Genomic DNA, 24,864 nt, shown 5'->3' on the forward strand with positions numbered 1-24,864 from the left:
TTTATAACTCCCATCTTTTTTTTTCCCCCCTCTATCCACAAGAAACGTGGTAAGGTGGAGGAAGTGCAGAGGAAGGTCGGTGTGGTGCTGCTGAATGGCCAAAAGCTGGAGCTGAGCTGTGACATCAAGGCAGTGTGTAAAGACGTCCTTGATATGGTGGTTGCCCACATCGGGATTGTGGAGCACCATCTCTTCGGCCTAGCATACCTCAAAGGTACTGTATGCTGCTCGTGCGCGTGTCTGTGGTTTGAGTTGTGTGTCTCTGTGAGAGTCAGGCACATGTAGGGGAAAATTTCCTCCATGCAAAGCGTTAAACTGTGAGATTACATGTTAAACATATTAGATGAGGTCTGATTATTTTTTGGCGCAGAGGTTAATAGTGTTTTCATGTAAATTCATTTTCTACACCTGATGTCTCATTAAAGATGCAAAACCCACAGCGCTGCAGGCAGACAGACATTACTGATGACTTCCTTCTCCCTCTGACACCTCTCACCCCCCCCCCGAAAATCATACAAACAGATAATGAGTTTTTCTTCGTTGATCCTGATGCCAAACTGTCCAAAGTGGCCCCAGAGGGATGGAAGGAGGATCCTAAAAAGAAGAAATCCGATGTGCCTTTTAATCTTTTCTTACGCATCAAATTCTTCCTTGATGACGTCAACCTCATACAGTAAGTGCACATTATCATAGGTGGGAACCTGTGTTGGCATAATCAATTAAGAAAAAATGCAAAATGTCCGTATTTTTCTGTGTATAACAGGCACGCTATGACCAAACATCAATACTACCTACAGCTGAGGAAGGATATCTTGGAGGAGAGGATGCGCTGTGACACAGAAAATGCCATGATCCTTGCTTCACTGGCGCTGCAGGCTGAATTTGGTGACTACCAAACTGAGGTACCAGATCTCTTTAATACATCTCTGAGTTTGTATTTCGTGTGATGATGTGATAGTTTTCATTGTTTCATAAATTAAAAGGTACCGTTAAGTGTACACATTTGAAATAGAAAGTGAGGTCAAGACTTCTTGTAAAATTTTCTACAAACAAGAATGAATGAAGTTGAGCATTGGCCTCGTTAGATAAAACTTGATATTAAAAATAGTGCTGTTAACTTGTGTGCCTCAGCTCCATGGGAAGACGTATTTCAGGCTGGAGCATTACCTGCCGGTGTCGGTCCTGGATAAGGTGAACCAGACAATCATCAAGGAGGAGCTGCTGAAACTTCACACCAACTACTATGGAGCATCGGACTCTGAGGCAGAGTTCGAGTTTCTCAAGGTCAGCAAAGGATTCATGGTTTCAGACAGATGGACCAAGATATTTCCAGTTATTACCACACTGAAGGGTTTATTTTGTGACAAACACGATGAACTTTGGCCAAAGAAGTAAAAGATTTGAGTTTATGTTTGACAGAAAAAACAATGTTGTAGTGTCAACTGTAAACAAAGGTAGCTGAGTCTTAGCCTGCATTTTATCCTTTCTGTGTAATATTTCTTCACCGTCTACTAAAGCAAATTGAATAATATTATCCTATCACATGCAATCAGATTGAAAAACAGCACACTGATTGGATCACTGACCCAATGAAAGATCTCTTGTCTGCATGAAAAGCTCAAGTACCCAATTTTCATCTGTCTCGAAACACATTCGCGTCCCTTCCTTCCTTCTCAGTGCTCTGTAGTTCTGAGAATTTAACAGTGTCCATCGTGGTTGTTTTAAAGGTGAGCCAGAGACTGACAGAGTATGGTGTCCATTTTCATCGCGTGCTTCCTGAGAAGAGGTCCCAGACGGGCATCATGCTGGGTGTCTTCTCCAAGGGGGTGCTCATCTTTGAGGTCCTTAACGGAAATCGTACCCCGGTGCTAAGGTTCCCCTGGAGGGAGACAAAAAAGATTTCCTTTACAGTAAGTCCTCGAGTCTCTATCAGAAATTGATTTATCAAATGCAGCTGAGTCACTCTTGCTTTGCCCAGTTGGGTCTCACGTTCACTTAAATGCTTATTTCATCCTGAAGAAAAAGAAGATTTGCCTTCAGAACACGTCAGATGGGATTAAGCACCTGTTTCAGACAGACAGCAACAAGACCTGTCAGTATCTGCTACAGCTCTGCTCTGATCAGCACAAGTTCCACCTGCAGATGAAGGCCCGCCAAAACAACCAGGAACTCCAAGACCTAGGTAGGAGGGAAGTGAGGGGAGTTCATATAATACGGCCTCAGGCTCACACAGATGTGTTTGGCCAGCAAGAAGTTGCACATATTTTAGCTTAAAGGAAGGCAAACAAAGTGACCTATAACAGCAAACCTCCTGATGATGTCAACACTAACTGCACTGTTTCCAGCCACAGCTGCATGTGTCAGCCATCCCACATAACCTCTCCAGATAAAAGCCGACGCCCACTCATTTCCATTGTTTCTTTTTTGCCAAAATAACGTTTTTAAATACCACATTGTAAAAAGTGCTGAATTCACAGACAGGTCGGGCACTGTAAAATGTAAATAAAAACAGAATGCAGTCATTTGCAAATGAGCTGTTTACTGACTGCGGTTTCACAAAGTGTTGCCGAGCCCATGTAGTAATCTCATTTATACAGTCGCCCAGTCTTCCCTGCTGCGGCCACCAGTGGAATATAATGGAAATGAAATATAATCAGGAATATGTTTTTGTTAGCGTATAATCACGTTAAAATAAAGAATGGCTTCCATCACAGAATGAGCTCTTTATATCTGCAGAGAGCGGGGGTCCTCTCCCAGGGAGTCCGCCATGTGATACTGCCATGTTTCTATGGAACAAACACAGCAAACACTGGTTTTAGAGCGTGCCTTTAACCTTTTCAGCCTTTTTAGTGGCCACCATAGGAGACAGTGAGGCTTCTTTTTTTTTGCCGCTGTAACACAACAAACGTCCCCGCTGTGGGATTAATAAAGTATTATCTTATCTCATCTACCTGTGGAATGTTCCGCACAGGTGCTTTTGGAGCATTCCACAACTTTCCCAGTCTTAAGCTCCTGTCCCGACTTGTTTAAGACGTGTTACCGGCATCGAATTCAGAGTAAGCAGATATGTACAAAAATCAATGAAGTTGATGAGGTAGAACATTAAATATATTGTCTTTGTGCTGTTTTCAGATGAGTTTATGTCAAAAAGCATGAGCATATCCTGATATTCAGTTTCATTTTACAGTGTCCCAACCTTCTTGAAATCAGTATTCATTATACCTGAATGCGCTCCGCTACTTTGAACAGAATATAACACAATCTGTTCCAGTTCTTTGTCAGTCATCATGTCCATTGTCTAATCTGTCAGTGAACAAATCTCATTTCTGCACTGTTCCAGTTATATAATGTGTCAATCAGGCTTGTGTGGGCGTACTTGATGTGTTGATTTATCTTAAAAACGGTGCCTTGCTTGGCTTGATTTGTTTCACTTGGCTGAACAACAGAACGACTTTATCTCCATCACGCCCCTCCAGATTGTTGACATAAAGTCACATATAAGTTGATGACTGCCAAGAGGACTGGCCAGACCATTAGCTATCATGATTAAGATGGATATCTACAGGGCAAAAAAAAAAACGGTGCAGGACAGTACCTGCTTGTTCCGTCTAGACATTAATTACTTCTGCTGAGGGCTGTTAACAACACAACTCAACACTTTAGCTCTTTGGAATTTCCCTGCTATATTATTTTGTCATACCTGTTGTTATATAAATAAACAAGAATGTCTCACTGTCCAGTAATTTTTTTTTATTTTGCATGTCTTTTCTGGTAAGCAGAGAACTGCCCCTTGAGCAGTTTGCAGTACTCCCTTGACCCTAGGGACTCAGTGGGGAGGACGGTGAGCTCAGGCAGCCTGGCCCCCAGCTTATCAACACGCTCCAACCCAGACCACCTGAAGAGGATCTCCTACTCAGAAGTGGCCCTCAACAAGGCACCGTCTGGCCCAGTACTGGTCCAGGATGAGCTTCAATTTCCAGGTTTCAATCCAGTGGCCTCCACGATCCTTTCCAATCCGCGAATAATGAGCCGCTCCCACCACAACCTCGGACAGACGCCAGAGTCTTCAGAGCACCGAGTGGCGGAGTCATACAGTGGCCAGTCGTACAGCAGACTGAGTCAGGCACCACCCAGCCAAGTGGCCCCTCATTTCCAGCAACACCAGCGAGCCAGCTCAGACACAGACTCCCTCTCGCACCAACAGGACAAGTGAGTTGAAGGAATTGAAATGTTAGACGAAAGCCAGATTTATACACTCATTTATGAGAGAGAAATAGTTCTGAATAGAATCGTGGTGGGTGTTGTAAACGCAGACAGATACTTCATCACTTTACCGTCCATGAAACTTTGCAGGAACTGGAATGTTTTATGCATTTTTACTCCTTTAATTAGTCCTTTAAAGTCTTATTCGAGCTCAGTTAAGGAAGTGGGAGCTTGTGTTTATTAGTTGGGCCTCTGTGAATTCTTCAGAGTCTCCAAGCTTACGTAGGACAGACCAAGGTTACTAACTGAGGACTTGTTACTGGGACTATAGCTCTGCCCAACACCACAGAGACACAGAGAACTCTACCTCCAGCCTCTAATTAACCCTCTGGGTGTGTGTGCGTGTGTGCGGGTTAGTGGGTGGGTGCACATGCGCCTTTGTGTCTATGTTTGTGTTTATGTGAGATCAACCAGTGTGTGTGTGTGTGTGTGTGTGTGTGTGTGTGTGTGTGTGTGTGTGTGTGTGTTCCTATTTTAATTTGTAACATGTCTGTTTTTGTGCCGGTTGCTCCCTCTGGTGTGAGCTCTACAGACAACGTGTGAATTTAAATCAAGTAGGAATCTGTGTGTGTGTGTGAGTGTGTGTTTTGTTTTTTCCATTCTGCTTCCTGTTCATTCCTTTCCTCGCTGAAGGAAAGTCGTCTTCTCTGCCTAAATCTTCTCCACTCGTCCTTCTCAGATCATTTGGCACAGTGACCTACAGCAGCCCAGCATGGAGTTTCACCCGCTCCAAAAAAGAATCAGACACTTCTTCCATAGAGGACACCGGCCAAGCATATGTATTAGGTAAGCTGACCTGTGAAGGATGATGCAGCTCTCTGATGAAGCACAGCACCAGTGGAACATGTACATCTCTGCTCATATAAATCCACAGAATATTTAATGTTTCATCGCAGTAAAGGTCGCTGTTGCCTGCAGCTTCAGTTCTCTTTATTTTTGGGAAAAAATTCATAAGTCAAATGCCACTTACCTTATTTAGGCCTCAGCAATTTTACCAGCACGCATAAAGAGTTTTTAAGCAGGCTCATAACTAACAGTGATGTTGTAAGATAAACAGCATTCTTTTGAACATCAGGAAAGCAAGTAATTATGATGACGTGTATATAGAACATGTAATGTTCTGAAAGCAAGCAGTGAGATCTAAAACAAGTTACTGTGGCAAGTAGCAGTAAGTAGGAAAAACAGGTGGTACATTTTACAGTCAATACTTTACATATTTGGTATCATGTTACCTGAAGTCGAGTTCCCACGAGGGGAACATTCGGCTTAGTTATCTTAAAATAGCTGTTATGAAAATCCAAAAAGTAAAATCCCTTTAGTTTAAGTTTCAGGTCACACTACTCGTAATTCTTTGTGTCAGTTCCTGACTTGAGTGTTCATTGTTGATATTAGAAATCAGAAAATGTACATATTTATGATTTCCTTCAAAGGAAAGATTAGATTGTGTTGTCTTCTTTGTTCTTCTTCTTTTCATAGTTTGCCTCTTTCAACAGAGTTTTTGAATGCACAACAGATTAAAGTTGTTTTTAGTCCTCATTGATTCACAGAAGAAGAGCAGTGTGACATACACCTGTTTCTTTGTTTATGTTTGTACTGACAAGAGAGATTAAACCCTGTTAAAATGCTCTATTTTAAACATTCATGAGTAGAAAAACTTTGGTGAGACTGTGTCTTAAGTTTCCTACATTATTGCCTATAATTTTGCAGAGAGGCAGACAAAACTATTCATTATTCTGTATGATGTACAAAGCTGACCTCTTGTGTTGTGTTCCTAGGTGTCAGTATGCACAGTTCCTCTGCACCACCTTCAACCCCAGCCTCTGTGAACGGTACGTAGATAGATATCCATGCATTGTACACAGCGTAACGTCAACATGCAGGAAACTTCAGACTGCTTTCTGCCATCACTCATTTTGTAACGTTCCTAATCCTCCTCTTCAATCTGTTGAACCATATGCTGGCCGCGGCACAGCCAAGTACGGATATACAAACCAAAAAAAAATTCTAAATCACAATTATATAATGCAGAATTGAGTCTCTGTCCTCTCAGCGCTGCCTCCCTGTAGAACTGGCCCCGGTCCCACCATTTAATAGCTTCATGCTTGGCACTGAACCCATGACCTTCCCTTTCATCCTAGCTTAACCCGTCTTTTCAGGCCCATTAGCCAACAGTGCTAAAGTAGGGGCCCCTCAGCAGCACCGTATGCCTGCCTGGACTGATTAGTAGTTTCGGTGTTGATATACTAATGCTCTCAGAGTGGCTGTATATCCCCTGTGAAATTATTTTCCAAAATTACCGCATGAAATGTGTCAGAAACGACAAAACACCGTGTCTCTACAGTATATTCCAATACATAAAAACAAACGTCATGTGTCCCTGTGCCGCACAGACTCCCTGAAGAAAAAGCTCAGTGCCTTACCGTCTCCAGAGAGAGAAATCACAACTGTACACCTGAAGAAAGATGTGAAATATGGCCTGGGTAAGGGTGTATACATGCATTATCCAGAAATAACAACTCATTTTTCACAGTCTCTGCTGCCACTTCTCAGCTGTCAGAGTTGACAAGTGTTATAAATTGCATTTAAGGCGTTTGTGTTCCCCTGAATGAGCGTATGTATTTATGCGTTTACGTCCGTGCATGTGTGTGTTCTCTAGGGTTCCAGGTCGTAGGAGGGGAGAACTCTGGTCGTATGGACCTTGGCACCATCATTAGCTCCATCACTCCTGGGGGTCCTGCTGATGTCAACGGCTGCCTCAAACCTGGTAGACCAGTGTTTTGCTGCACTCTTTCCTCCTATGGGGGTGGATAATGATATTTTTTGGCGGTTTGCTGTGGTAATGGTCAGCATGTCTTGCCACAGCTGGTCATCTTCCATGTGTGTAACAGCTGTAATGTCGATGCAGGTGACCGGCTGATCTCAGTGAATGACGTGAACCTGCAAGGGCTCTCTCATGCCACCACGATAGATATCCTCCAAAATGCTCCTGATGATGTTACTCTGGTGGTGTCACAGCCCAAGGAGAGGCTCTACAAAGGTAAAAGCATGGATGGGATTGTTGTTGCTATGTGTACATTACACACACACACACACACACACACACACACACACACACACAGATTTTTCCTGCTTCTACACTTGCAGACTAACGTGACTGTTCTTCCTTGTCTTGGCAGAATCTTCTCCAGGTTATGTTCCCTACCAAGTCAAGTCTGTATTGAAGGCACTTGACCCTGGCCAGAGACGAGAACCAGACTTTGATACCTCATCGGAGGAGCAGGTGGGAACAGAAAGCCCCAGCTCTCCTCTCCACAGTGGTGGCATACTGTCATCCACCTCCTCCCCGGTCCAGCACACCAGCCTCAGTTCTCAGGACTCCAGGACAAGCGGCATTGCTAAAATCAGCCAGCCCTCTGCTAATGGAGTTCTGCAGTGCCTAGAAAGAGCCACCGCTGCTGCCACAGCTGCACCCATTGCCCAGCATCATAGACCAGAACCTAACGTGGGTGCGGATCCCACGCCGCCGGCTCTGCCACCCAAAACGAGGAAAGCTAAAGTGTTAGAAGCTCCCAAGGTGTCCGAGCATTCCGACTGGGGGGATTCAGACATGGACGAGGAGACTTATTCCAGTAGTCAAGAGAAACTCAAAGTGAAAAAGGTGCAGCCTTTGTGTTTGTGAATGAATTGTTGTAAATGCCGTCTTTGCTTTTATCCATCATCCTACGTAGTAGTTGTCCCCTCAGGAGATCTATGAATAAAAACTTGCAAAAGGTTTTTGTTTTATCCTGGTGGAACAGAGATAAACCTTACATTTATATAACAGGATAAAAATGTTTTTTCCAAAAAACAAGCATTACACACCACCTCTCAGATGCTTGGCATAACTAACTGCCTGTTGTATATAACCTCTGCCTGTCATTGCATTTACAATGTCAATGCGAGGCGCTTGGTTGCCCGTGCACTGCATGGCCTCCCTCGAATGTAATATCTGCTCGTTTTCTTCTCCACGCTGCCGACTTCAGCTTCCTCACCGTCATCCCGTTTTTCTGTCTGCATGTTCCAGCTTGTGATAATTCAACTTAATACCCTGTTCTCTGTTCGCAGGAATACATCACGGAAAGTTTAAATGGTAATGCCCCAGGGGTCAATAGTCTCCGTCCAGGAGAACTATTTGACGTTGAGCTGTCCAAAAAAGACAGCAGCCTGGGCATAAGTGTCACGGTACTGTTCGGCAAGGTTTTCAGCCTCTTTGTTTTGCCCCCTCTCCCCCTCATCTTGTCACTGTTGTCCGTTTGGGTTTATACGTTGCTCGGTTTGGTTTGCTTTCTTAACGCTGAATGTTGTCTGTTGTCTGCAAGCTCTTGTGGGAAAATTGTCCGCCGAATTCTTTTTGCATGCTGTCCTTTTTCTTTTTTTTTTTTAATCATGAAGGATTTTTTTTTTAAATGAATCCACACAAGCTCTTGAATACCCTCACACTTTAAACAGGACTAGTTAGTGAGCTTTCTTATGGTTTCCTACATGTTTGCTGATGACTCTAGAGTGACTCACTGCAGTGCCACTAATACACTTTCTCTCTGAGGGATTTTGAACCCCGTATTGATTAACATGGATTCATTTACTCCACAATAACAGATCACTTGACTGCGTGTGTTCAAGCCAGGGTCGATTGACTGATTTCGTGTTGTGTTATATTAGTAATACAAACACTGAAATAACCATGAAATTCATCTTAACAATAAACCCACGATCACGACCATCATAGTGAAATGGGTACCGAATAGAAATTCACATCATCACTAATTATTTAGATTTAACCACATTGGAGATTTTGTTCATTTTCAACTAATTCATAATTGTCATATGATAAATGCTTTGTCAAAATTATTTGAAAATTCAACCAAAGCTTAATTTAAGTATGAAGGACGTTGCTGGGATAGAACCATATTGGCTGTTGATAAAGTGAAATGGCATTAACATTAGGGTTCACGTCATCTGAGACTGTGCTTTGCAGATAGTGACGTTTTTGAAAAATAATGTCATTACAAAGCTGTTGCAAGGATGAACTGCTGAAGAATGAAGAAATTAAGTACTCTCTTTAAAAATAAGCCGTTAAGTCCCACAGGGAGTAATCAGAGTGAGTGGGAGACGGGAAAAGAGAAGTGCTGAAAGCGTAAAAACACTTGATTTCTTTCTGCTGAATTTGGTTTCACCAGGCATTCAGATACTTTTCTCAAGAACTTTGGTTGATATTTTATTTATAATAGCTAACGTGCAAACATTATCTTTCTGAACCCAAGGTAAAGACAGCATTTATCATCTAACAATTATTCTGTAAATAATAGTTTTTAAAAAAACCCATCCGCACCCACCGTCAACCCCCATTCAGAATACATAATGAGCTCTTTTCTCTCTGGCTGATGAGACTAAGAGGTGTGTTTGTTTGTTAGGGTGGAGTGAACACAACTGTTCGACATGGAGGCATCTACGTCAAAGCCATCATACCAAAAGGAGCTGCTGAGCTCGATGGAAGGATACATAAAGGTAGCAGCCCAAACAGTGATGTTACAAATAATCACATGAAACAGAACTGCATTAGATTAAAGTGTTCGTCTCCATCTGTGTCCACTCTTTCTGTGTCTTGACTGCTCTGTCTGTCCAATGCTCAGGTGATCGCGTGGTGGCCGTCAATGGAAAAAGTCTGGAGGGAGCCACTCATCAGCAGGCAGTGGAGGCTCTCAGAGACACTGGGCAGGTGAGGGACGACATTTACTACAAGCACATTTACTGACAAGCTCTTAAATTGCTACCCAGCTGGCCACTAATGCTAAGTCAATCTGTTGCTCCCTCAGACAGTGCACTTGTTGCTGGAGAAGGGTCATCCGCCCGCAGACAGCATCCATGCTCCCCTCACGCCTCAGTGCACTCCACCATGTGCCGCCAGTGACCGAGACCAGACCAAGAGCAAAGAGCAGCCACAGGAGGTCAAAGTAAAACCAGAGTACAGCTTTGTTACACCAGGTGAGGCCACAACAAGCCACACAGTGATGGATTCTCAAGCAGTGCGATGATACATCTTTGGGTTTAAATGATCAAATCTTAAAAGTAACACACTGTAGTACACCTACCCTAAACCAGGAGGTCTCAAAATTATGATCTCTCAGTGCAAATTTAGGGACCCAGCATATGATGAAGGGCGACACAGGAAACAAACCCATTCCAAAGCCAATCATTTAGTTGTTAAGCCTCATTGAAACTAAGCAATCCACAGAAATCCCTGCTCTCGTTAAGGAGCTGCAGTTTGGTGCAGTAGCCAGGTAGTATATTAGATATAGGCTGTTGAGTAACCATAGCTACTGCTTTCTGCTCACTTCGGGTTATGATAAAAGGAATATCTGTGAACTAGTTTTCCCGGATTACCTGACTATAGTTATATGTTGAGTTTCAGCAGCTCACTCAGACAATGATGTACTGATTATTTTCCCTATTCTGACATCACAGTCTGGCCTGAGCTCAGACAGTTTCTGATCCGCCCCTGATGGAGCAGCCTTTCTGGACAGTTACATATGATTGTACCATTTGTAATCCACCATGGACTTGTATTTCATCTGAAATTACTTTGTCTCTCCCACCATTTATTAATCCATCCACTGTCTTTAATCTTTTACTCCATGCAGGATCAGGGAAACTTAAGCCTTCCCCAGCAGACATTGTCTTGAGACTGAGTGTGCATGTCTGCATGTCTGTGTCCCCACAGATAACGTGTTTGAGGTGTGCCTGTTGAAGAACACATCGGGACTGGGTTTCAGTTTCAGTCGAGAGGAGAGCATCCCCGACGAGCCCCACGGCTCCAGCATGGTGCGGGTTAAAAAGCTGTTTCCTGGCCAACCTGCTGCCGAGAGCAGCCGCATCAAAGTGGGCGACGTCATCATGCGGGTCAATCAAACCCCCCTCAAAGGACTCTCGCAACATGTAAGCGGGATATCTGTCCCTGCTGTGCTCACAGCTGGAAATCAAGTTGGAAAAGAATGTTATTTGAAAGCTTAGCTCTTACTGTGTGTCTATGTTTTCTCCTGTTCGCTCACATAGGAGGTGATCTCAGCCTTGCGAGGAACAGGACAGGAGGTGACTTTGCTCCTCTGTAGACCTGAACATGGGATTCTTCCTGAAATGGACAGTGCAGCTTTGGTGAGTCTTCCCTTACTGCTGTGTGGATGAATACCAATAATTGGCTTGGTATTAGCTTACTTTTGACTTATTTCTTCCCAGACACCCATGTCATCACCCCGAAAGGAGCCGCTGACCCAGGCAGAGTCCAGCCTGAGCTTCAGCAAAGCAACCTCTCCTCCGGGTGCACAAATCAAGAAGAGTCAGTGCATGGTGGAGGAGGCCCTAGAGAGGCTGCGGCTCAAAACCCCCGGCCGGCACAACAGCTACAGTGACAGCACTGATGGGGATGAGGAGGTGGAAGAAGCCTTCAGTCCGAGCGCTTTGGAGCACAGCAGGAAAACTTGGGACCAGAGTTTGTACCACACCCCCAGCAGCAATCTTGGACTGGGACGCTACGACAGCACTGGTCAGCTGGACGAAACCGTCCACTCAGCCTTCTACTCCCCCAACCTGTCAGTGACGAGATCGGACCTTAGCATGAGGTACCTGATCAGTGTGTTCATATAACACCCCACTTACAACTGGTACTTTTAATGCTTTTTCGTGATCTTCATTGATCTCACGAGGTTTGTGAGATCAGATCTCTGTCCTTCAAGGCACAAACAGTGCATGAGTGTTGTGCTGTAAATGAGGTCTAATTGCCATATTGTCTGCATTCGTTATATCCTCTGATGTCTCATTTTGTCTTTTGTTTGGACAGGTGTCCTTCATCCCCTGTGACAGCTGATCTGGAGACACTCTCCCCCACTGCTCCAAGCCCTGATCCCCTGCCTCCTCCACTGCCTCTGCCCTTAAACCTCACTGTGTCTGGCAATGGAAACGAAATAGAGGAATTTGTCCCGGTAAGAACTGAGGGAGAGAAGCTTTCCACTAAAATACTGATCTGAATTTTTAATCTGTTGAGATCAAGGGTAACCCCCGTAACTGTGACTCATCTCTGTTGTTAGGAAGTTGAGCTCAAGGTCTCTTTGGTGAAGTCAGAAAAAGGCAGCCTGGGCTTCACCCTCACCAAAGGCAACGATCACGGATGTTACATCCATGACATCGTCCAGGATCCAGCCAAAGGAGACGGAAGGCTCAGGCCCGGGGACAGAATGATTACGGTACGGATCCCTCCCTAATCCCATACTCTGGTCCCAGCCTGCAGCGTGCTTCAGCCTGTCTCATTTCTGATTGATTCAAGCTTGGTCTCAGAGTAGCTTTTATTTAAAGGACTAGTTCAACATTTTGGGAAATATGTTTATTCACTTTCCTGCCAAGGGTTAGATAAGAAGATCAGTGCTGCTCTCATGACTGTACATGAACTGTGGAGCCAGAGCCAGGAGCTGATTAGCTGAGCTTAGCTTCCATTCAGACTGGAGGCAGAGGGAAACAGCTAATCTGGCTCTGTCCGTCTGTTTTCACTTTTGACAGCTTCCATTGATCTTTCATCTAACTCTCTGCAAGAAAGAATAGAAGTTTCCCAAAACACTCCTTTCCATAATGTATGAATCTTTCAATTTCCACTTTCAGGTGAACAACACAGATGTGAGCAATATGGGGCACACCGAGGTGGTAAATCTTGTACGTGCAGCCCCCCATGTGGTTGACTTGGTGGTAGGGAGGGTCTTGGAGGCCCCCAAGCCCCCCATAGAAGCCCACCTGCTGCCGGACATTTGGTTTAAGAGCAGCCAAGACCCACTGGGTAAGAAACAGCCCTCATTAACAAGATAAAAGTTCCCCGGCACATCTGAAATTCAGGCACAGTCTATCCTCTGTTCAGAGGCTATGCAAGCTTTCCCAGATGTTGCATCAAAAACCAGTCGTTCAAGTCAAAACTAAATTGTTTTACTCCTTGTTGCATCACCAGGTTTGGTCCTGGACGGTGGCAGTGACAGCGTATACGGTGTCTTGTTTGTGAAAGACATCCTGCCAGGTTCGATGGCCTCTCAGGAGGGCAGCCTGAGACCACTTGATCTGATCCACTACATCTGCGGAGCGCCCACCCAGGACCTGACTCTCAGCGAGAGCACCAGACTGTTAGAGCTCTCCCTCGACAATCTCTCTCTCAAGGCCACGAGGTAGTCTCACAGAAAGTCTGGTTTTCTTTGTTTGTTGCTTTAAAATATTGTTTTTAGCTGGAGATATTATACATGGCATCATTTCACTAACTTTGTTTCTCTTTTTTTCTCTGGCTCCAAGGGATGGAAAGCCAGTTTCTCCTGGGCAGAAAACTGTCTCTTTTCTTAACACCAACATGAATGGTACGTTTCACATCTTAAAGGTGTCACCTCTGAAAATGTTATCGTCTGTTATTTTGCACATAACTGCGACTTGTTTTCTGTTTAAGGCTTTCTGAAAGGAGAAGACTCAAGAGATGCAGAGTGTCTCGCAGCACTTTGCCCTTTAGAGGTAAGTTAAGCAATACATTTTTATTTTCTCGCCCTGTATGCAGTTGATCAGCTCGACTTCAAACTTGTTTGACTGTTGCATTTATTCTAATTTTTGTGTAGAAATTTCAAGTAAATGGCTAAAAAGTTGTTGCTGTTAATAGCAAATGGTTGATATATTGTTAATGCAATGATGAATACATGTACAAATATTCTCATCACAATGATGTTTTGATGAGTTCTGAATTCAAGGTGGTTACATGTTTGTTGAATGAATATGCAGGAGGACATCATAAAGCTGGATCTGGAGAAGCCGTACGCCGGAGGTCTGGGTTTCTCTGTGATTGGAGGGGAGAGGGGGATCTTTGTCAAGTCCGTCACACCGGGTGGGGTGGCAGAGTCCTCAGGCAAACTGCAAGTGGGAGACAGGCTGCTGAAAGTGAGTAACGTTTGACATTTACTCCACAGAATTTAAGGTCATATTAATGAATTAGCTCTCGACCTCTGCCCACAGTATGAACCAAACAAAATAATAACTCACAGCTCTCTCTTAAGGGTTTTAATATTGACTGTCTGTCTTTTTCTTGCAGGTGAATGAAGAGCTCATGACAGGTGTGTCCCACACCAAAGCTGTCACCACCATCCGTAAAGCTAAAGGCCTGGTGCACCTCATCGTGTCCAGACCGTCAGACCAGAACCCAAACACATACCTGGCCTATCTGCCCATCAACTCTGACAAGTGCAATGGAAACACAGGTACAACCAGAGGCCCAAAACACCTCTATGTTCTGGAGACGTTTCATCTGATATTTACTTTTTCCTGTTTTAATCATTCATGAACTGATCTAATTCTTCTCTATTTAAAACGAAATCGTGACTCACGTTTGTGTTCATTTCGTTCCTGTCAGACCTGAGTGAGGACAGCAGAGCGAAGACGAAGCTGCGTACTCTCCATGATGAGCTGAAATCTGGTGGTTTCCCTCCGATACCACCAATAGGTAATAACACAGGCCAGAAAACGTGTAGAACAATGTTGAACATTGTGGTATTTTTGACAAACTAGACTCCGTGTTTCACAGACTATGAAGATGGTCCACTAGACAAGAAAACAGAGATGGAGCACAGCGCAGAGCTTTCAGAGGACACAGACTGTGATGGCTCCTCTTTACCTGAAGACTCCCCTGAGGTACAAGCTGAGTCCAACACCAGACTCACTGAAACATGAGACTGTCTGAAGCTTATATCTATTTTGTGTCTTTCCATTTTCTTTATGCCTGCTCCATAACAGAGTTCCCGGAAAGTGGAATGGCAAGAGGAGAGTGTTGATGATCCAAGGAATGAAAAGTAAGATTAGCTTTTTGGACCTCTCACATTTACATCTGTGAATATATTCACTTCTCACCGTCAGTGTTTTTGAATCAACAGCTATCTGCAAATGAGTGCCGGACAGCCAGAGGAGGATGAAATCACGTGGGGAAGTGATGACCTGCCTATTGAAAACATAGACTTCAAATTGAGAGATGGTGAGACCGACTTTGAGTTTGAAATTTGACTTGAAAATAGTAAATTCTTCACAAAAGTGAATGTGAAATGACGTGTGATAGGGGAGTTTCCGATCGGGGTGGACAAATGAGATTTAGATTACAGCATGTAATTAATATGTGAGAGCAGTGAGGTCACAGAAATGTTGTTCCATCTTTTCCCTCTTAGTTTCATGTTTAAAGGGTCAGATATGTGTTAAATTTCAGATTTCTCAGTTCCTGAACTGTTTTTGAGTTATTGTAACATTGTCATTTTTTAATTATGTTTGCAGTTCTCCTTTAACTCCTCTGTCGCTTCATTCTGTCTTCCCCCAGACGGGCCAATCATCACAGAGGATGAGCTGACTTCTTTGCCCCTCGTCAAAGTGGTCCCCGATGGCCAGTACACGGGGCCAAAGCTCAACACTGTGGTCAGCATGATGAGGGGCCTCCTGGAGCAGAAAGTCCCGCTGCAGGAGTTCGAAGTAAGGATCTGCTTTGATTTTGATGCCTGTGAATTCTTTGAAGTTCAACAGATTTTTATGAGTGTCTGTTTTCCTTCTTGGCAGAATCTTCAGAACCTCCAGCCTCTGGATGACTGTTTGATAGGTCAGACGAAGGAGAACAAGAAGAAGAATCGCTACAAGAATATTGTTCCCTGTAAGAAAAGTTGTTGGCTTGTGTTTTGTACAGTGTATCCTAACAGGAAAACTGGAGGGCTTTTCAATAAACGTCACTAAATCAAAGCTCGATACTTAAAATGTTGGGCATCATTTTTATTTTTTTGTATACATTTCTTAGTTGACACGACCCGAGTCATGCTGGGCGAAGACGGGGGCTACATCAACGCCAACTTCATCAAGATGTCAGTGAAGGATGAGAACTATGTGTACATCGCCTGTCAGGGTCCCTTACCCACCACTCTGGGTGACTTCTGGCAAATGGTGTGGGAGCAGAAGTCCAACGTGATCGCCATGATGACCCAGGAAGTAGAGGCAGGGAAAGTGAAATGTCAGCGGTACTGGCCAGACACACCGAGGACGGCAGAGATGGTGGACGACAGGTTACAGATCATGCTGATCAAAGACCAGCATCTGGACAACTTCGTCATCCGGCTCATCGAGGTCAAAGATGTCCAGGTTCGTTTTTATAGACACGTTTTCTTTTGACAACTTAAACTTCGATAAACACATTAACCGAGTCCCTTCCTCCGTAGACCAATGAAATCCAGCATGTAACTCATCTGAACTACACGGGATGGCCCGACCACGGAACGCCCTCGCAACCCGAGCACCTGCTCACATTTATCTCCTACATGAGGCACGCTCACCGGTCGGGGCCCATAATCACACACTGCAGCGCAGGCATCGGTCGATCAGGGACCCTCATCTGTGTGGACGTGGTGCTGGGTCTCATCAGTAAAGACGCTGATGTAAGTAGACGATCTTATATCTTGTTTATAAGGAGGCTTCTGTTCTTATTTGTGCTCTTGTTCAGTATGTTCACATCTAATGAACAGTGTTTTGTAGTTTGATATTTCAGACATCGTAAGGAACATGAGACTTCAGAGACACGGAATGGTCCAAACAGAGGTGAGCTTTAACGCTCGCTTTCAGGATGAAGTAGCTTAACTCTGAGCTGTTTTGATCCCACATCTATTTGGGTCTTGTTTTTTCACACGTCGTCCCTTTTTTCTTACAGGACCAGTACATTTTCTGCTATCAAGTGATCCTCTATGTCCTCAGATGCCTTCAAGCTGAGGAAAACATCTCAGGATAGTGGAAGCCACACATCGCCGTCATGTGGAGGCTGGGTGACTGATTCACAAGAGCATAACAAAAATGGAGGAGAGTTGACAGAGGCAGAAATTGCCAAATTACACTACATGTTTTTAAAATGCCTTAAAATATTCAGTTCTCCTGAGAGTAAATCCTTTAAAGAAGTCTATATTTTTATGTTTGCTTTTTGAGTTCTCTCTCTTTGGCTGCTACTCCCTTTCAATGCATTTATGGGAACTGCTGATTGTATTTCTTACCGTTACCAACAAGAGAACACTTGTTTTTTTTTTTTTTCTCGGATATTCTAAAATAGTTCTGAAAGTGATGAATGACTTCGTATTTTATGTGGAACAAAATTGTACTTGTGTATTTTGAATCCTGTTTTGATGCTGGAACATGCCTTGACAGAATACTATGTCAGTATTTGCTTTGTAAATCTATTATACAGTAATTGCTCACTGCCTCTGAGGGTAAATGATGAAATTGAAAGTGTACATATTCATCTCCTGAAAATTAAACTGGATACATTTAAAATTTTATGTAGAGGAAAGTTTCTTTTGAAAAATATTAAATATTTTCCTGACTTGGTCATGTTACTTCACATTGCCCTTTGGCGTACTTTTTAAAGATGGCAGACTTTGGTGGTTATTGTTTGCATTCATGCTGTGTGAAAGGTTTCCAACACATTCCAAACTTCATTTATATAAACATTAACCTAATACGGCTTTTCCAGGCTTGCTGACTAACAAAACCACTGAAACGTCTGAGGAAGAGAAGCTAAGGCTTGTGCACCTGTAGAAGCGCTGACGACTTGAAAATGACTTTGTATACACTGCGTAGGTTTCCACGCAGTATTGCGGTAGCAAAGCTTATGATGTTGAATCTGTGCTGAGGCTGTCAGTGAGTGTCAACTTATCGTTTCTGGCTTTGTAGTTTGTGATGATTTTCTGCATTATATTGGTGTTCATTTGTCAACCCAGCGATCAAACCTCTTGGACTGTAATGCTCCAGAAAAGCAGACATCAGCCTCATAATTGACCATAGAATTGAATGAACTACACAGACTGAACATTGTTGAATTCATATTTGCATTTTTCTGCCTGGCTATTGCATTGGAATACATATTTTGGGGGTTCTTATGTCACTGTCTTTTCCCTGTATGTACTCTTTAAATTGTCCTGAATGAATGCACACCCCTGACTTACCACATGCAACAGTGTCATTTTCTACAGATACAGTGGCAGAGAGGAGCAGATGTTGCTGACAGATGTGTTGTCTTATACCACTTTCACCACCATGTGGTGCCAAAATTCATTATCGCATCAATGTAAATTCATTCTGGAAATACCACCATGTGTCCAGAAATCAGCTGCCCGTTTAAACACAATAAAGCTCATATTGCTCAATGTGTTAGATAGCCATTTTTCTGTTTCTTTGCACGCCTGGCCTGCTGTTTGAGACAATGCAATGCAAATCCTGCAGAATGCACATCAAAGAAAAGCTTCTAGAGTTCCAAAGTTCATCATGAATAATCATATTTCCTTTCTAAAGGTTCCTCTCTTTTAAAATATCTCTGACTGTTATTTGTTGAAGGATAAAACTCAAAAGAGGAGTTTGAAATAGGTTAAGCAAAGAAACCTACTAACTTAAATGTTGTCACTTCACTTTGTCCTGATTTAACTAAATTAGCGTGATCATTTGTAACCAAAAAAAAAAAAAAAAAACTTCAGTACAAACGATAAATGTAAGAACTGCCAAACACATACACGTTATGGGCAGCTAGCATGCTAACGCTAGCCTGCATCTCGCTTCACAACACGAGCCGCGGGTCAAATTTAACGTGGACCAAAGTGGTAAGTAAATAAAGTGGCAGTATTTTTTAAAAAAAAAAATAATAATATGAAGTTTAGCTGTGTCGTTTAAATGGACAGGAGCAGCAGCAAAAAGAAAAACCCTGTTTTACTTAGAGCGGAAGTGACTTGACAGGACCGGACGTGACGTTTGAACTTCGCTGCAAGTTAAATGGCAGCCACCACACTGTCCACGCTGGCTATGTAAAATCTGCTGGTTTTCACAATTTTCTCTCAGCGTAAACGCAAAATCGTCTTAAACCATGTCCGGACGACAAAGCAACAAATTGCCGAACAATTTACCACAACTGCAGAATCTTATTAAAAGAGACCCGCAGTCATACGTAGATGAGGTAAGTGTTGTTAGCCAACATTGCTAAAGTTTTTAGCTAGCAGACCTGTTGTTGCTTGTCTGTTTAAGCACACGAGAGCTGTCAGTGTGCTGCAGTGGTGAATCACGAGTGGTCGTTGTCGTGTTGTCAACAGTTTCTGCAGCAGTACCGACACTATCAGTCCAATGTACAGATCTTCAAACTGCAGCCTGACAAGCCGAACAAGGAGCTGGCGGAGCTCGTTATGTTTCTTGCTCAGGTACAGTGTGTGTTTAAGCTTGAACTCACTGGTGAGACTGTGTGTTTTCGTATCATTAATGCGAAGTACTAGTAAAAGCCCTCATTGTCCTCTAGGTTGGCCACTGCTACCTGCAGCACCTGTCCACCTTTCCACAAGATCTGTCTGAGTTATTACTGAGTTACCACACAATCCTCGAGCCAGACCTGAGAATGGTGAGAACAACACACCAGCTTCTTTTCTTCTCCTTACCAATTAACCGATCATCGCTTCAACGCGAGTTTGCTGATGTTTGTGCAGATGAGATGTCTCAGCGCTGAATTGACTTTGTGTGTCTTTGCCAGACCTTCTGCAAGGCGCTGATTCTTCTGAGGAATAAAGATCTGATCGACCCCGCTGGTCTCCTGGAGCTCTTCTTCGAGCTGCTGCGATGTCATGACAAACTTCTCAGAAAGGTGAGCGCTCAGCCCTCGAGTGTCTAAAGTAGCATGTAGATATCAGATAATACTTAAAATTTTCCTTGAAATTCTGGGATGTATTGAGATATTTCAATAGATTTTGCTGAGTAAAGGTGATTTTCGTACCAAGGGGAGAGGAACCCACTGGTCGAAGCTTAGAGTATAGAGCGAATTTGCCTGTACAAACCACGTTGTGCCAAGCTGACTGCTTTTCTGGTGTCTGTATCTGTTTATGCCGATATGTTGACTTTCTCATGTTTGTTGCCTTTTGTCGTTTCCCTCGCCCCCTTCCAGAAGTGAACATGTGCTTTTCTCTCTCCACAGTCACTGTACACACACATTGTAACAGATATCAAAAACATCAATGCGAAGCACAAAAACAACAAGGTTAACACGGTAAGTGCACACACACACTCACATGCGTTATACACTCCACGTTCAACTGGTGCTTTAAACAGACGTTGCTCATAAGCTGTGTTGTACTGTTGTGTGTTTCAGACCTTACAGAATTTCATGTACACCATGCTGAGAGACAGTAATCCCATAGCGGCAAAGATCTCCTTAGATGTCATGGTGGAGCTTTACAAAAGAAACATATGGTGAGTTTTATTTGTACAAAATGAAACAAACTCTTGCTCGTGCTTTTTTTTTACCTTTTGGCCATCCTTAATGTCTTTTTGTGTCTTAGGAATGACACCAAAACTGTTAATGTCGTTACAACAGCGTGCTTCTCCAAGGTGACAAAGGTACGTTTTTCATATTTGAAACAACACTTTGCTTATTATGTGACATAAGCAGCAGCAGCAGCAGCAGCCCTGCACACGCTCACCTGCCTCTCGTCCTGTTCAGATCCTCGTTACAGGTCTTAAATTCTTTCTGGGCAGAGATGAGGATGAGAAAAACGAGAGTGATTCAGAATCAGAGGTGAGTTTGTGTGACGCATATATCAGATAGACAAATGTGGTGCAGCGTCGTTGTGCTGTTTTTGTTGAAAGTTCAGTCTTATCTTTCAGACGGAGGGACCATCAGTCCGGGACCTGAAGGTGAGATACTCGACTGGCAAGAAATCCACCAAAAACAAGAAGAAGCTGGAAAAGGCGATGAAAGTCCTCCAGGTATCACCGCTGTGACTGCACTGCAGAGTCATGACTCACACTGTCACGTCTGCGTTCAAATGACTTCAGCTCATTGTTTTAACTCTTTGGGCAGAAACACAAGAAAAAGAGGAAAGCAGAAGTCTTCAATTTCTCCGCTATTCACCTCATTCACGATCCTCAAGGTAGGCTCGCCTGTCGTCTCCTCAGCAGCACAGAGAATTTGTCCTTTTGTGCTGCAGCTGACAGAAGTCTGAACTGTCAATTATCTCCTTTTCTTCAGATTTCTCAGAGAAGCTCTTTAAGCAGTTGGAGGACTCTAAAGAGCGCTTCGAGGTGAAGATCATGATGATGGATCTCATATCCAGACTGGTTGGAATCCATGAGGTGTGTGACGTGGCTCTCATGAATATTCAGAGTAAACTAACCAGATGGTTGTTCTTAATAGAGTTGTTGCTTTTATGTAGCACAGATTCTCGATAATTAAGTCACTTGAACTGGGCTATAAGTACTTGAAAAGATATTTACTTGAAAAGTACTTGAAAAGATATTTAAAGTTGCGTAATCAACATTTTCCTATTAACAGGAGCTCACTTGACTGTTTGTATGTGAAAGGGTTGCAGTTGCTTTATATTTTATAATGAATATTCTTTGTTTTTTTCCAGCTCTTCCTCTTCAATTTTTATCCCTTCATCCAGAGGTTTCTGCAGCCCCATCAAAGAGGTAAAAAATAGCTCACAGTGAAGAAAATCACTCTCTGCTGATGAGATATTTTATTAAAAAACTGTCGTCTTTCCAGAGGTGACAAAGATCCTCCTGTGTGCTGCTCAGGCTTCCCATCAGCTCGTCCCACCAGAGGTACATTAAGACCAGCAGATCTGTTATTTTATTAATTTGAACTTATCTTTGGGATTCCACTGTAACCGTTTTTGTACGTTCCCTCGTGTGCAGATCATCGAACCTGTGATCATGACCATCGCCAACAACTTTGTGACCGACAGAAACTCTGGGGAGGTCATGACTGTGGGGTGAGCAGCAGCCTGGTCTTTCACCTAAATTGTGAAGGAAAAAATGTTAAAATTTCAAATCCACACAGATCTTTTTTTGCTGTGCTGTGTTATAGTATATTTTACCCCTTTTTGTACTCAAGTATCAACGCCATCAAGGAAGTGACGGCCCGCTGCCCCCTCGCCATCACGGAAGACTTGCTGCAGGACCTGGCCCAGTACAAAACCCACAAAGACAAGAGTGAGTGAGCCTGCTTTCTGTCCCCAGCTCTGCATGCGCTAATTAAAGGAATTGTGTACGTTTGCATTCATGTTCCCTCACAAAACATCGTGCTTTTGCCCTCAGATGTGATGATGTCTGCCAGGGCGCTGATCCAGCTGTTCAGGAGTCTTAATCCACAGATGCTGCACAAGAAGGACAGGGTGAGTCATCTGAGCCAACTCTCTGAAATCATGTCTTAAAGAATGAATAATAAATATGCAGCTTTGATAATATGCAACGTGTACATGTAAGGGTTTATAATCCCTCTGTGTGCTGTATGTTTGTATGTTGTCCTGTGTGCTTGAAGCTCAGATAAACAGAGGAAACATTAGTATGTATATGGAGATGTAACTGTAATCCCTGCCACTTGTTGTCCAGGGGAGACCCACAGAGGCGTCAGCAGAGGCCAAGATCAAAGACTACGGACAGCTCGAGGCTAAAGACTACATCCCCGGAGCGGAGGTCCTGGAGGTGGAGGTGGAGAACAAAGAGGGAGAGGAGGACGAAGGTGAGCAGCTATTCATGGGACACTGAACTGATCTATAAAGCAGAATCCAGTTTCACTCAGCCCTGATATGGCTGATATGATATGCATATTTGTCATATTTCACAACAGATGGCTGGGAGAGTGCCAGCATTAGCGATGATGACGAGGACGGGGAGTGGGTGGACGTTCACCACTCGTCTGATGAAGACACAGGAGAAGTGGTGAGAATGAAACCGCACAGCTCATCAGGCTGCTGGTGGTTCGTTACGCGTTGGGGTTGACGTCGGAGTTCCTGTGTTTGTGTGTGTGTAAGGCGGAGAAGCTTCAGAGCATGCCGGTCGAGGAGAGAAAAGCCCGAGCGGCGGCGGTCAGCGGCAGCAGGCTCCTCACTCAAGACGACTTCAAGAAGATCCGCCTGGCTCAGATGGCCAAGGAGATCGACGCTGCACCGGGAAAGGGCCAGAAGAGGAAGGCTGTGGACAGTGACGACGAACACGACACCAGGTTAGACGCATGTTTGAACCCAGAACGTCGTTTACAAACAGGAAGCTTTCTTCAGTTTGTTTTCTGTGACACGCTGCTTTTTTCCACAAATCTTTCAGAGGGGAGCTGCTGAGCTTGAGGAATATTGAGAAACTGCACAAGAAGCCAAAAGCAGACAAAGAAACGCGTCTGGCAACAGCAATGGTAAAACCTCACCTGACCGATTGTTATAGATCAATAATATGTCTTCGTGTGTCTGACAGCCCAAGCCCACATTTTTGGCATTTTTGATCATTAAAATAGTCACTGATTGATTATCTGTCTACCAGTCATCTCTGCTCTAATGGTGCGTTTGGTTTTCTAGGCGGGACGGACCGACCGGAAGGAGTTTGTGAAGAAGCGGACCAGGCTGAACCCACACGCCAGCACCAGCAACAAGGAGAAGAGGAGGACGAAGAACTTCATGATGATGAGATACAGTCAGAACGTCCGAACCAAAGGCAAACGCTCCTTCAGAGAGAAGCAGGTGAGTCTCACCTGTCTGTCACAATGAGCTGCCGTATCTGCTTTTATTGAGCATAAAGATGAAACAGTCTTCACATTTCAACTGAAAATATTTGTATTTTCTTATCCAGGTCGCTCTACGGGAAGCGCTCCTGAAGAAGAAGAAACAGTACAAGTAGGACGCCTGGACGTCAGGCTGTGTTTGCCTCACGCCGGCCATCACAAACCTGATCTTTGACTCTCTAATAATATTGTACATTCTTCAAGTAGCCTGTAAAACTCAGTTTATTCATGTGTTATTTTCAACTGCGTTCTGAAATAAACCAACTTTGATAATTGTGTGAAGGTTTCTGTGTGAGTAAAGGTCTCAGTGACTCACTTACATGCACAAAATATTCAGTTTTTTGCCCTTATTCCAAAATAGACGATATTCCCTCTAAGAAATGTACATAAACACACCATCTCTGTTTCATTCATTCAGCCACAAACTGCAAACTATGCTGAACACACAGGGGACTGTAAGACACACGTATTCTGTCCAAAAAATACTCCTAAAACCAGAACAATAATGACATATCACTCATGTTTTCATCTGAAAATGCCCCAGTAGGAGTAATGTGGTATCACCATTTATCTGAGAATACACTCGTAGGCAGCACAGGAAACGGCTTTGGTCACAAAATTTAAACATAAAGTTTGTCACGTATTCATGAGCAGGCACTGACAGAGGAAAGCTTTGCCTTTAAACTCCAGAAATCCTGTTTTTGTGCCAAATCTTTGTTCTAATCTGACCCCATTCGAGTAAAATTATCATATGTAAAATACAGTTTTTAAGATTTACACTGTTGCTGTGACAGTTTGCACTAAATTGTGATATTTCAGGCATCTCTGTTTAATGTCTGGGCCAGGACTCGACTTTCAATGTGTATCAAAATGCATGATGAATGTATGAGTCAAAATCTTTCCACATGAATGATCTGTGTCTGCTCAGTGAAAGATATGCAGACGCTGCACAGATATACTGAATCTGCAGGAAAAAAATCATGCGA

General features: G+C 43.5%; 2 protein-coding genes across 4 annotated transcripts in view; both read left to right on the forward strand.

Annotated features, from left to right (window-relative positions):
• ptpn13 (protein tyrosine phosphatase non-receptor type 13) overlaps positions 1–18,504 on the forward strand; it is a 46,971-nt gene extending 28,467 nt beyond the window's left edge. Inside the window, exons 12-49 of one of the 3 annotated variants that reach the window (XM_076757511.1) lie at positions 43–214; positions 523–673; positions 764–902; positions 1,132–1,284; positions 1,728–1,910; positions 2,020–2,182; positions 3,780–4,209; positions 4,943–5,049; positions 6,039–6,092; positions 6,654–6,743; positions 6,920–7,027; positions 7,169–7,300; positions 7,440–7,921; positions 8,368–8,499; positions 9,714–9,807; positions 9,933–10,018; positions 10,116–10,284; positions 11,021–11,235; positions 11,353–11,451; positions 11,533–11,915; positions 12,134–12,275; positions 12,381–12,536; positions 12,946–13,117; positions 13,283–13,493; positions 13,615–13,676; positions 13,763–13,824; positions 14,086–14,241; positions 14,393–14,558; positions 14,711–14,800; positions 14,882–14,988; positions 15,091–15,146; positions 15,228–15,325; positions 15,659–15,807; positions 15,892–15,982; positions 16,124–16,461; positions 16,539–16,754; positions 16,852–16,914; positions 17,024–18,504. In XM_076757511.1, the coding sequence (XP_076613626.1) occupies positions 43–214; positions 523–673; positions 764–902; positions 1,132–1,284; positions 1,728–1,910; positions 2,020–2,182; positions 3,780–4,209; positions 4,943–5,049; positions 6,039–6,092; positions 6,654–6,743; positions 6,920–7,027; positions 7,169–7,300; positions 7,440–7,921; positions 8,368–8,499; positions 9,714–9,807; positions 9,933–10,018; positions 10,116–10,284; positions 11,021–11,235; positions 11,353–11,451; positions 11,533–11,915; positions 12,134–12,275; positions 12,381–12,536; positions 12,946–13,117; positions 13,283–13,493; positions 13,615–13,676; positions 13,763–13,824; positions 14,086–14,241; positions 14,393–14,558; positions 14,711–14,800; positions 14,882–14,988; positions 15,091–15,146; positions 15,228–15,325; positions 15,659–15,807; positions 15,892–15,982; positions 16,124–16,461; positions 16,539–16,754; positions 16,852–16,914; positions 17,024–17,101 (5,955 nt within the window). In that variant the 3' untranslated portion in view covers positions 17,102–18,504. The remainder of the gene's footprint in view (positions 1–42; positions 215–522; positions 674–763; positions 903–1,131; positions 1,285–1,727; positions 1,911–2,019; positions 2,183–3,779; positions 4,210–4,942; positions 5,050–6,038; positions 6,093–6,653; positions 6,744–6,919; positions 7,028–7,168; positions 7,301–7,439; positions 7,922–8,367; positions 8,500–9,713; positions 9,808–9,932; positions 10,019–10,115; positions 10,285–11,020; positions 11,236–11,352; positions 11,452–11,532; positions 11,916–12,133; positions 12,276–12,380; positions 12,537–12,945; positions 13,118–13,282; positions 13,494–13,614; positions 13,677–13,762; positions 13,825–14,085; positions 14,242–14,392; positions 14,559–14,710; positions 14,801–14,881; positions 14,989–15,090; positions 15,147–15,227; positions 15,326–15,658; positions 15,808–15,891; positions 15,983–16,123; positions 16,462–16,538; positions 16,755–16,851; positions 16,915–17,023) is intronic. The other 2 variants (XM_076757512.1, XM_076757514.1) reach the window with 2 other exon arrangements.
• A 599-nt stretch (positions 18,505–19,103) lies between these two features.
• Positions 19,104–24,156, forward strand: sdad1 (SDA1 domain containing 1). The gene is made up of 22 exons (XM_076758039.1): positions 19,104–19,303; positions 19,437–19,541; positions 19,637–19,735; positions 19,865–19,975; positions 20,303–20,374; positions 20,477–20,577; positions 20,667–20,724; positions 20,828–20,902; positions 20,992–21,093; positions 21,188–21,257; positions 21,356–21,459; positions 21,738–21,795; positions 21,872–21,930; positions 22,024–22,100; positions 22,223–22,320; positions 22,426–22,502; positions 22,720–22,849; positions 22,958–23,049; positions 23,142–23,332; positions 23,431–23,515; positions 23,676–23,837; positions 23,947–24,156. The coding sequence occupies exons 1-22, from the start codon at positions 19,214–19,216 to the stop codon at positions 23,992–23,994; spliced, it is 2,064 nt and encodes a 687-aa protein (XP_076614154.1). The 5' UTR covers positions 19,104–19,213; the 3' UTR covers positions 23,995–24,156.
• Positions 24,157–24,864: the final 708 nt, after the last annotated feature.

The sequence above is a fragment of the Chaetodon auriga genome, chromosome 19 (assembly GCF_051107435.1).
Source record: "Chaetodon auriga isolate fChaAug3 chromosome 19, fChaAug3.hap1, whole genome shotgun sequence".
NCBI classification, from domain to species: Eukaryota; Metazoa; Chordata; class Actinopteri; order Chaetodontiformes; family Chaetodontidae; genus Chaetodon; species Chaetodon auriga.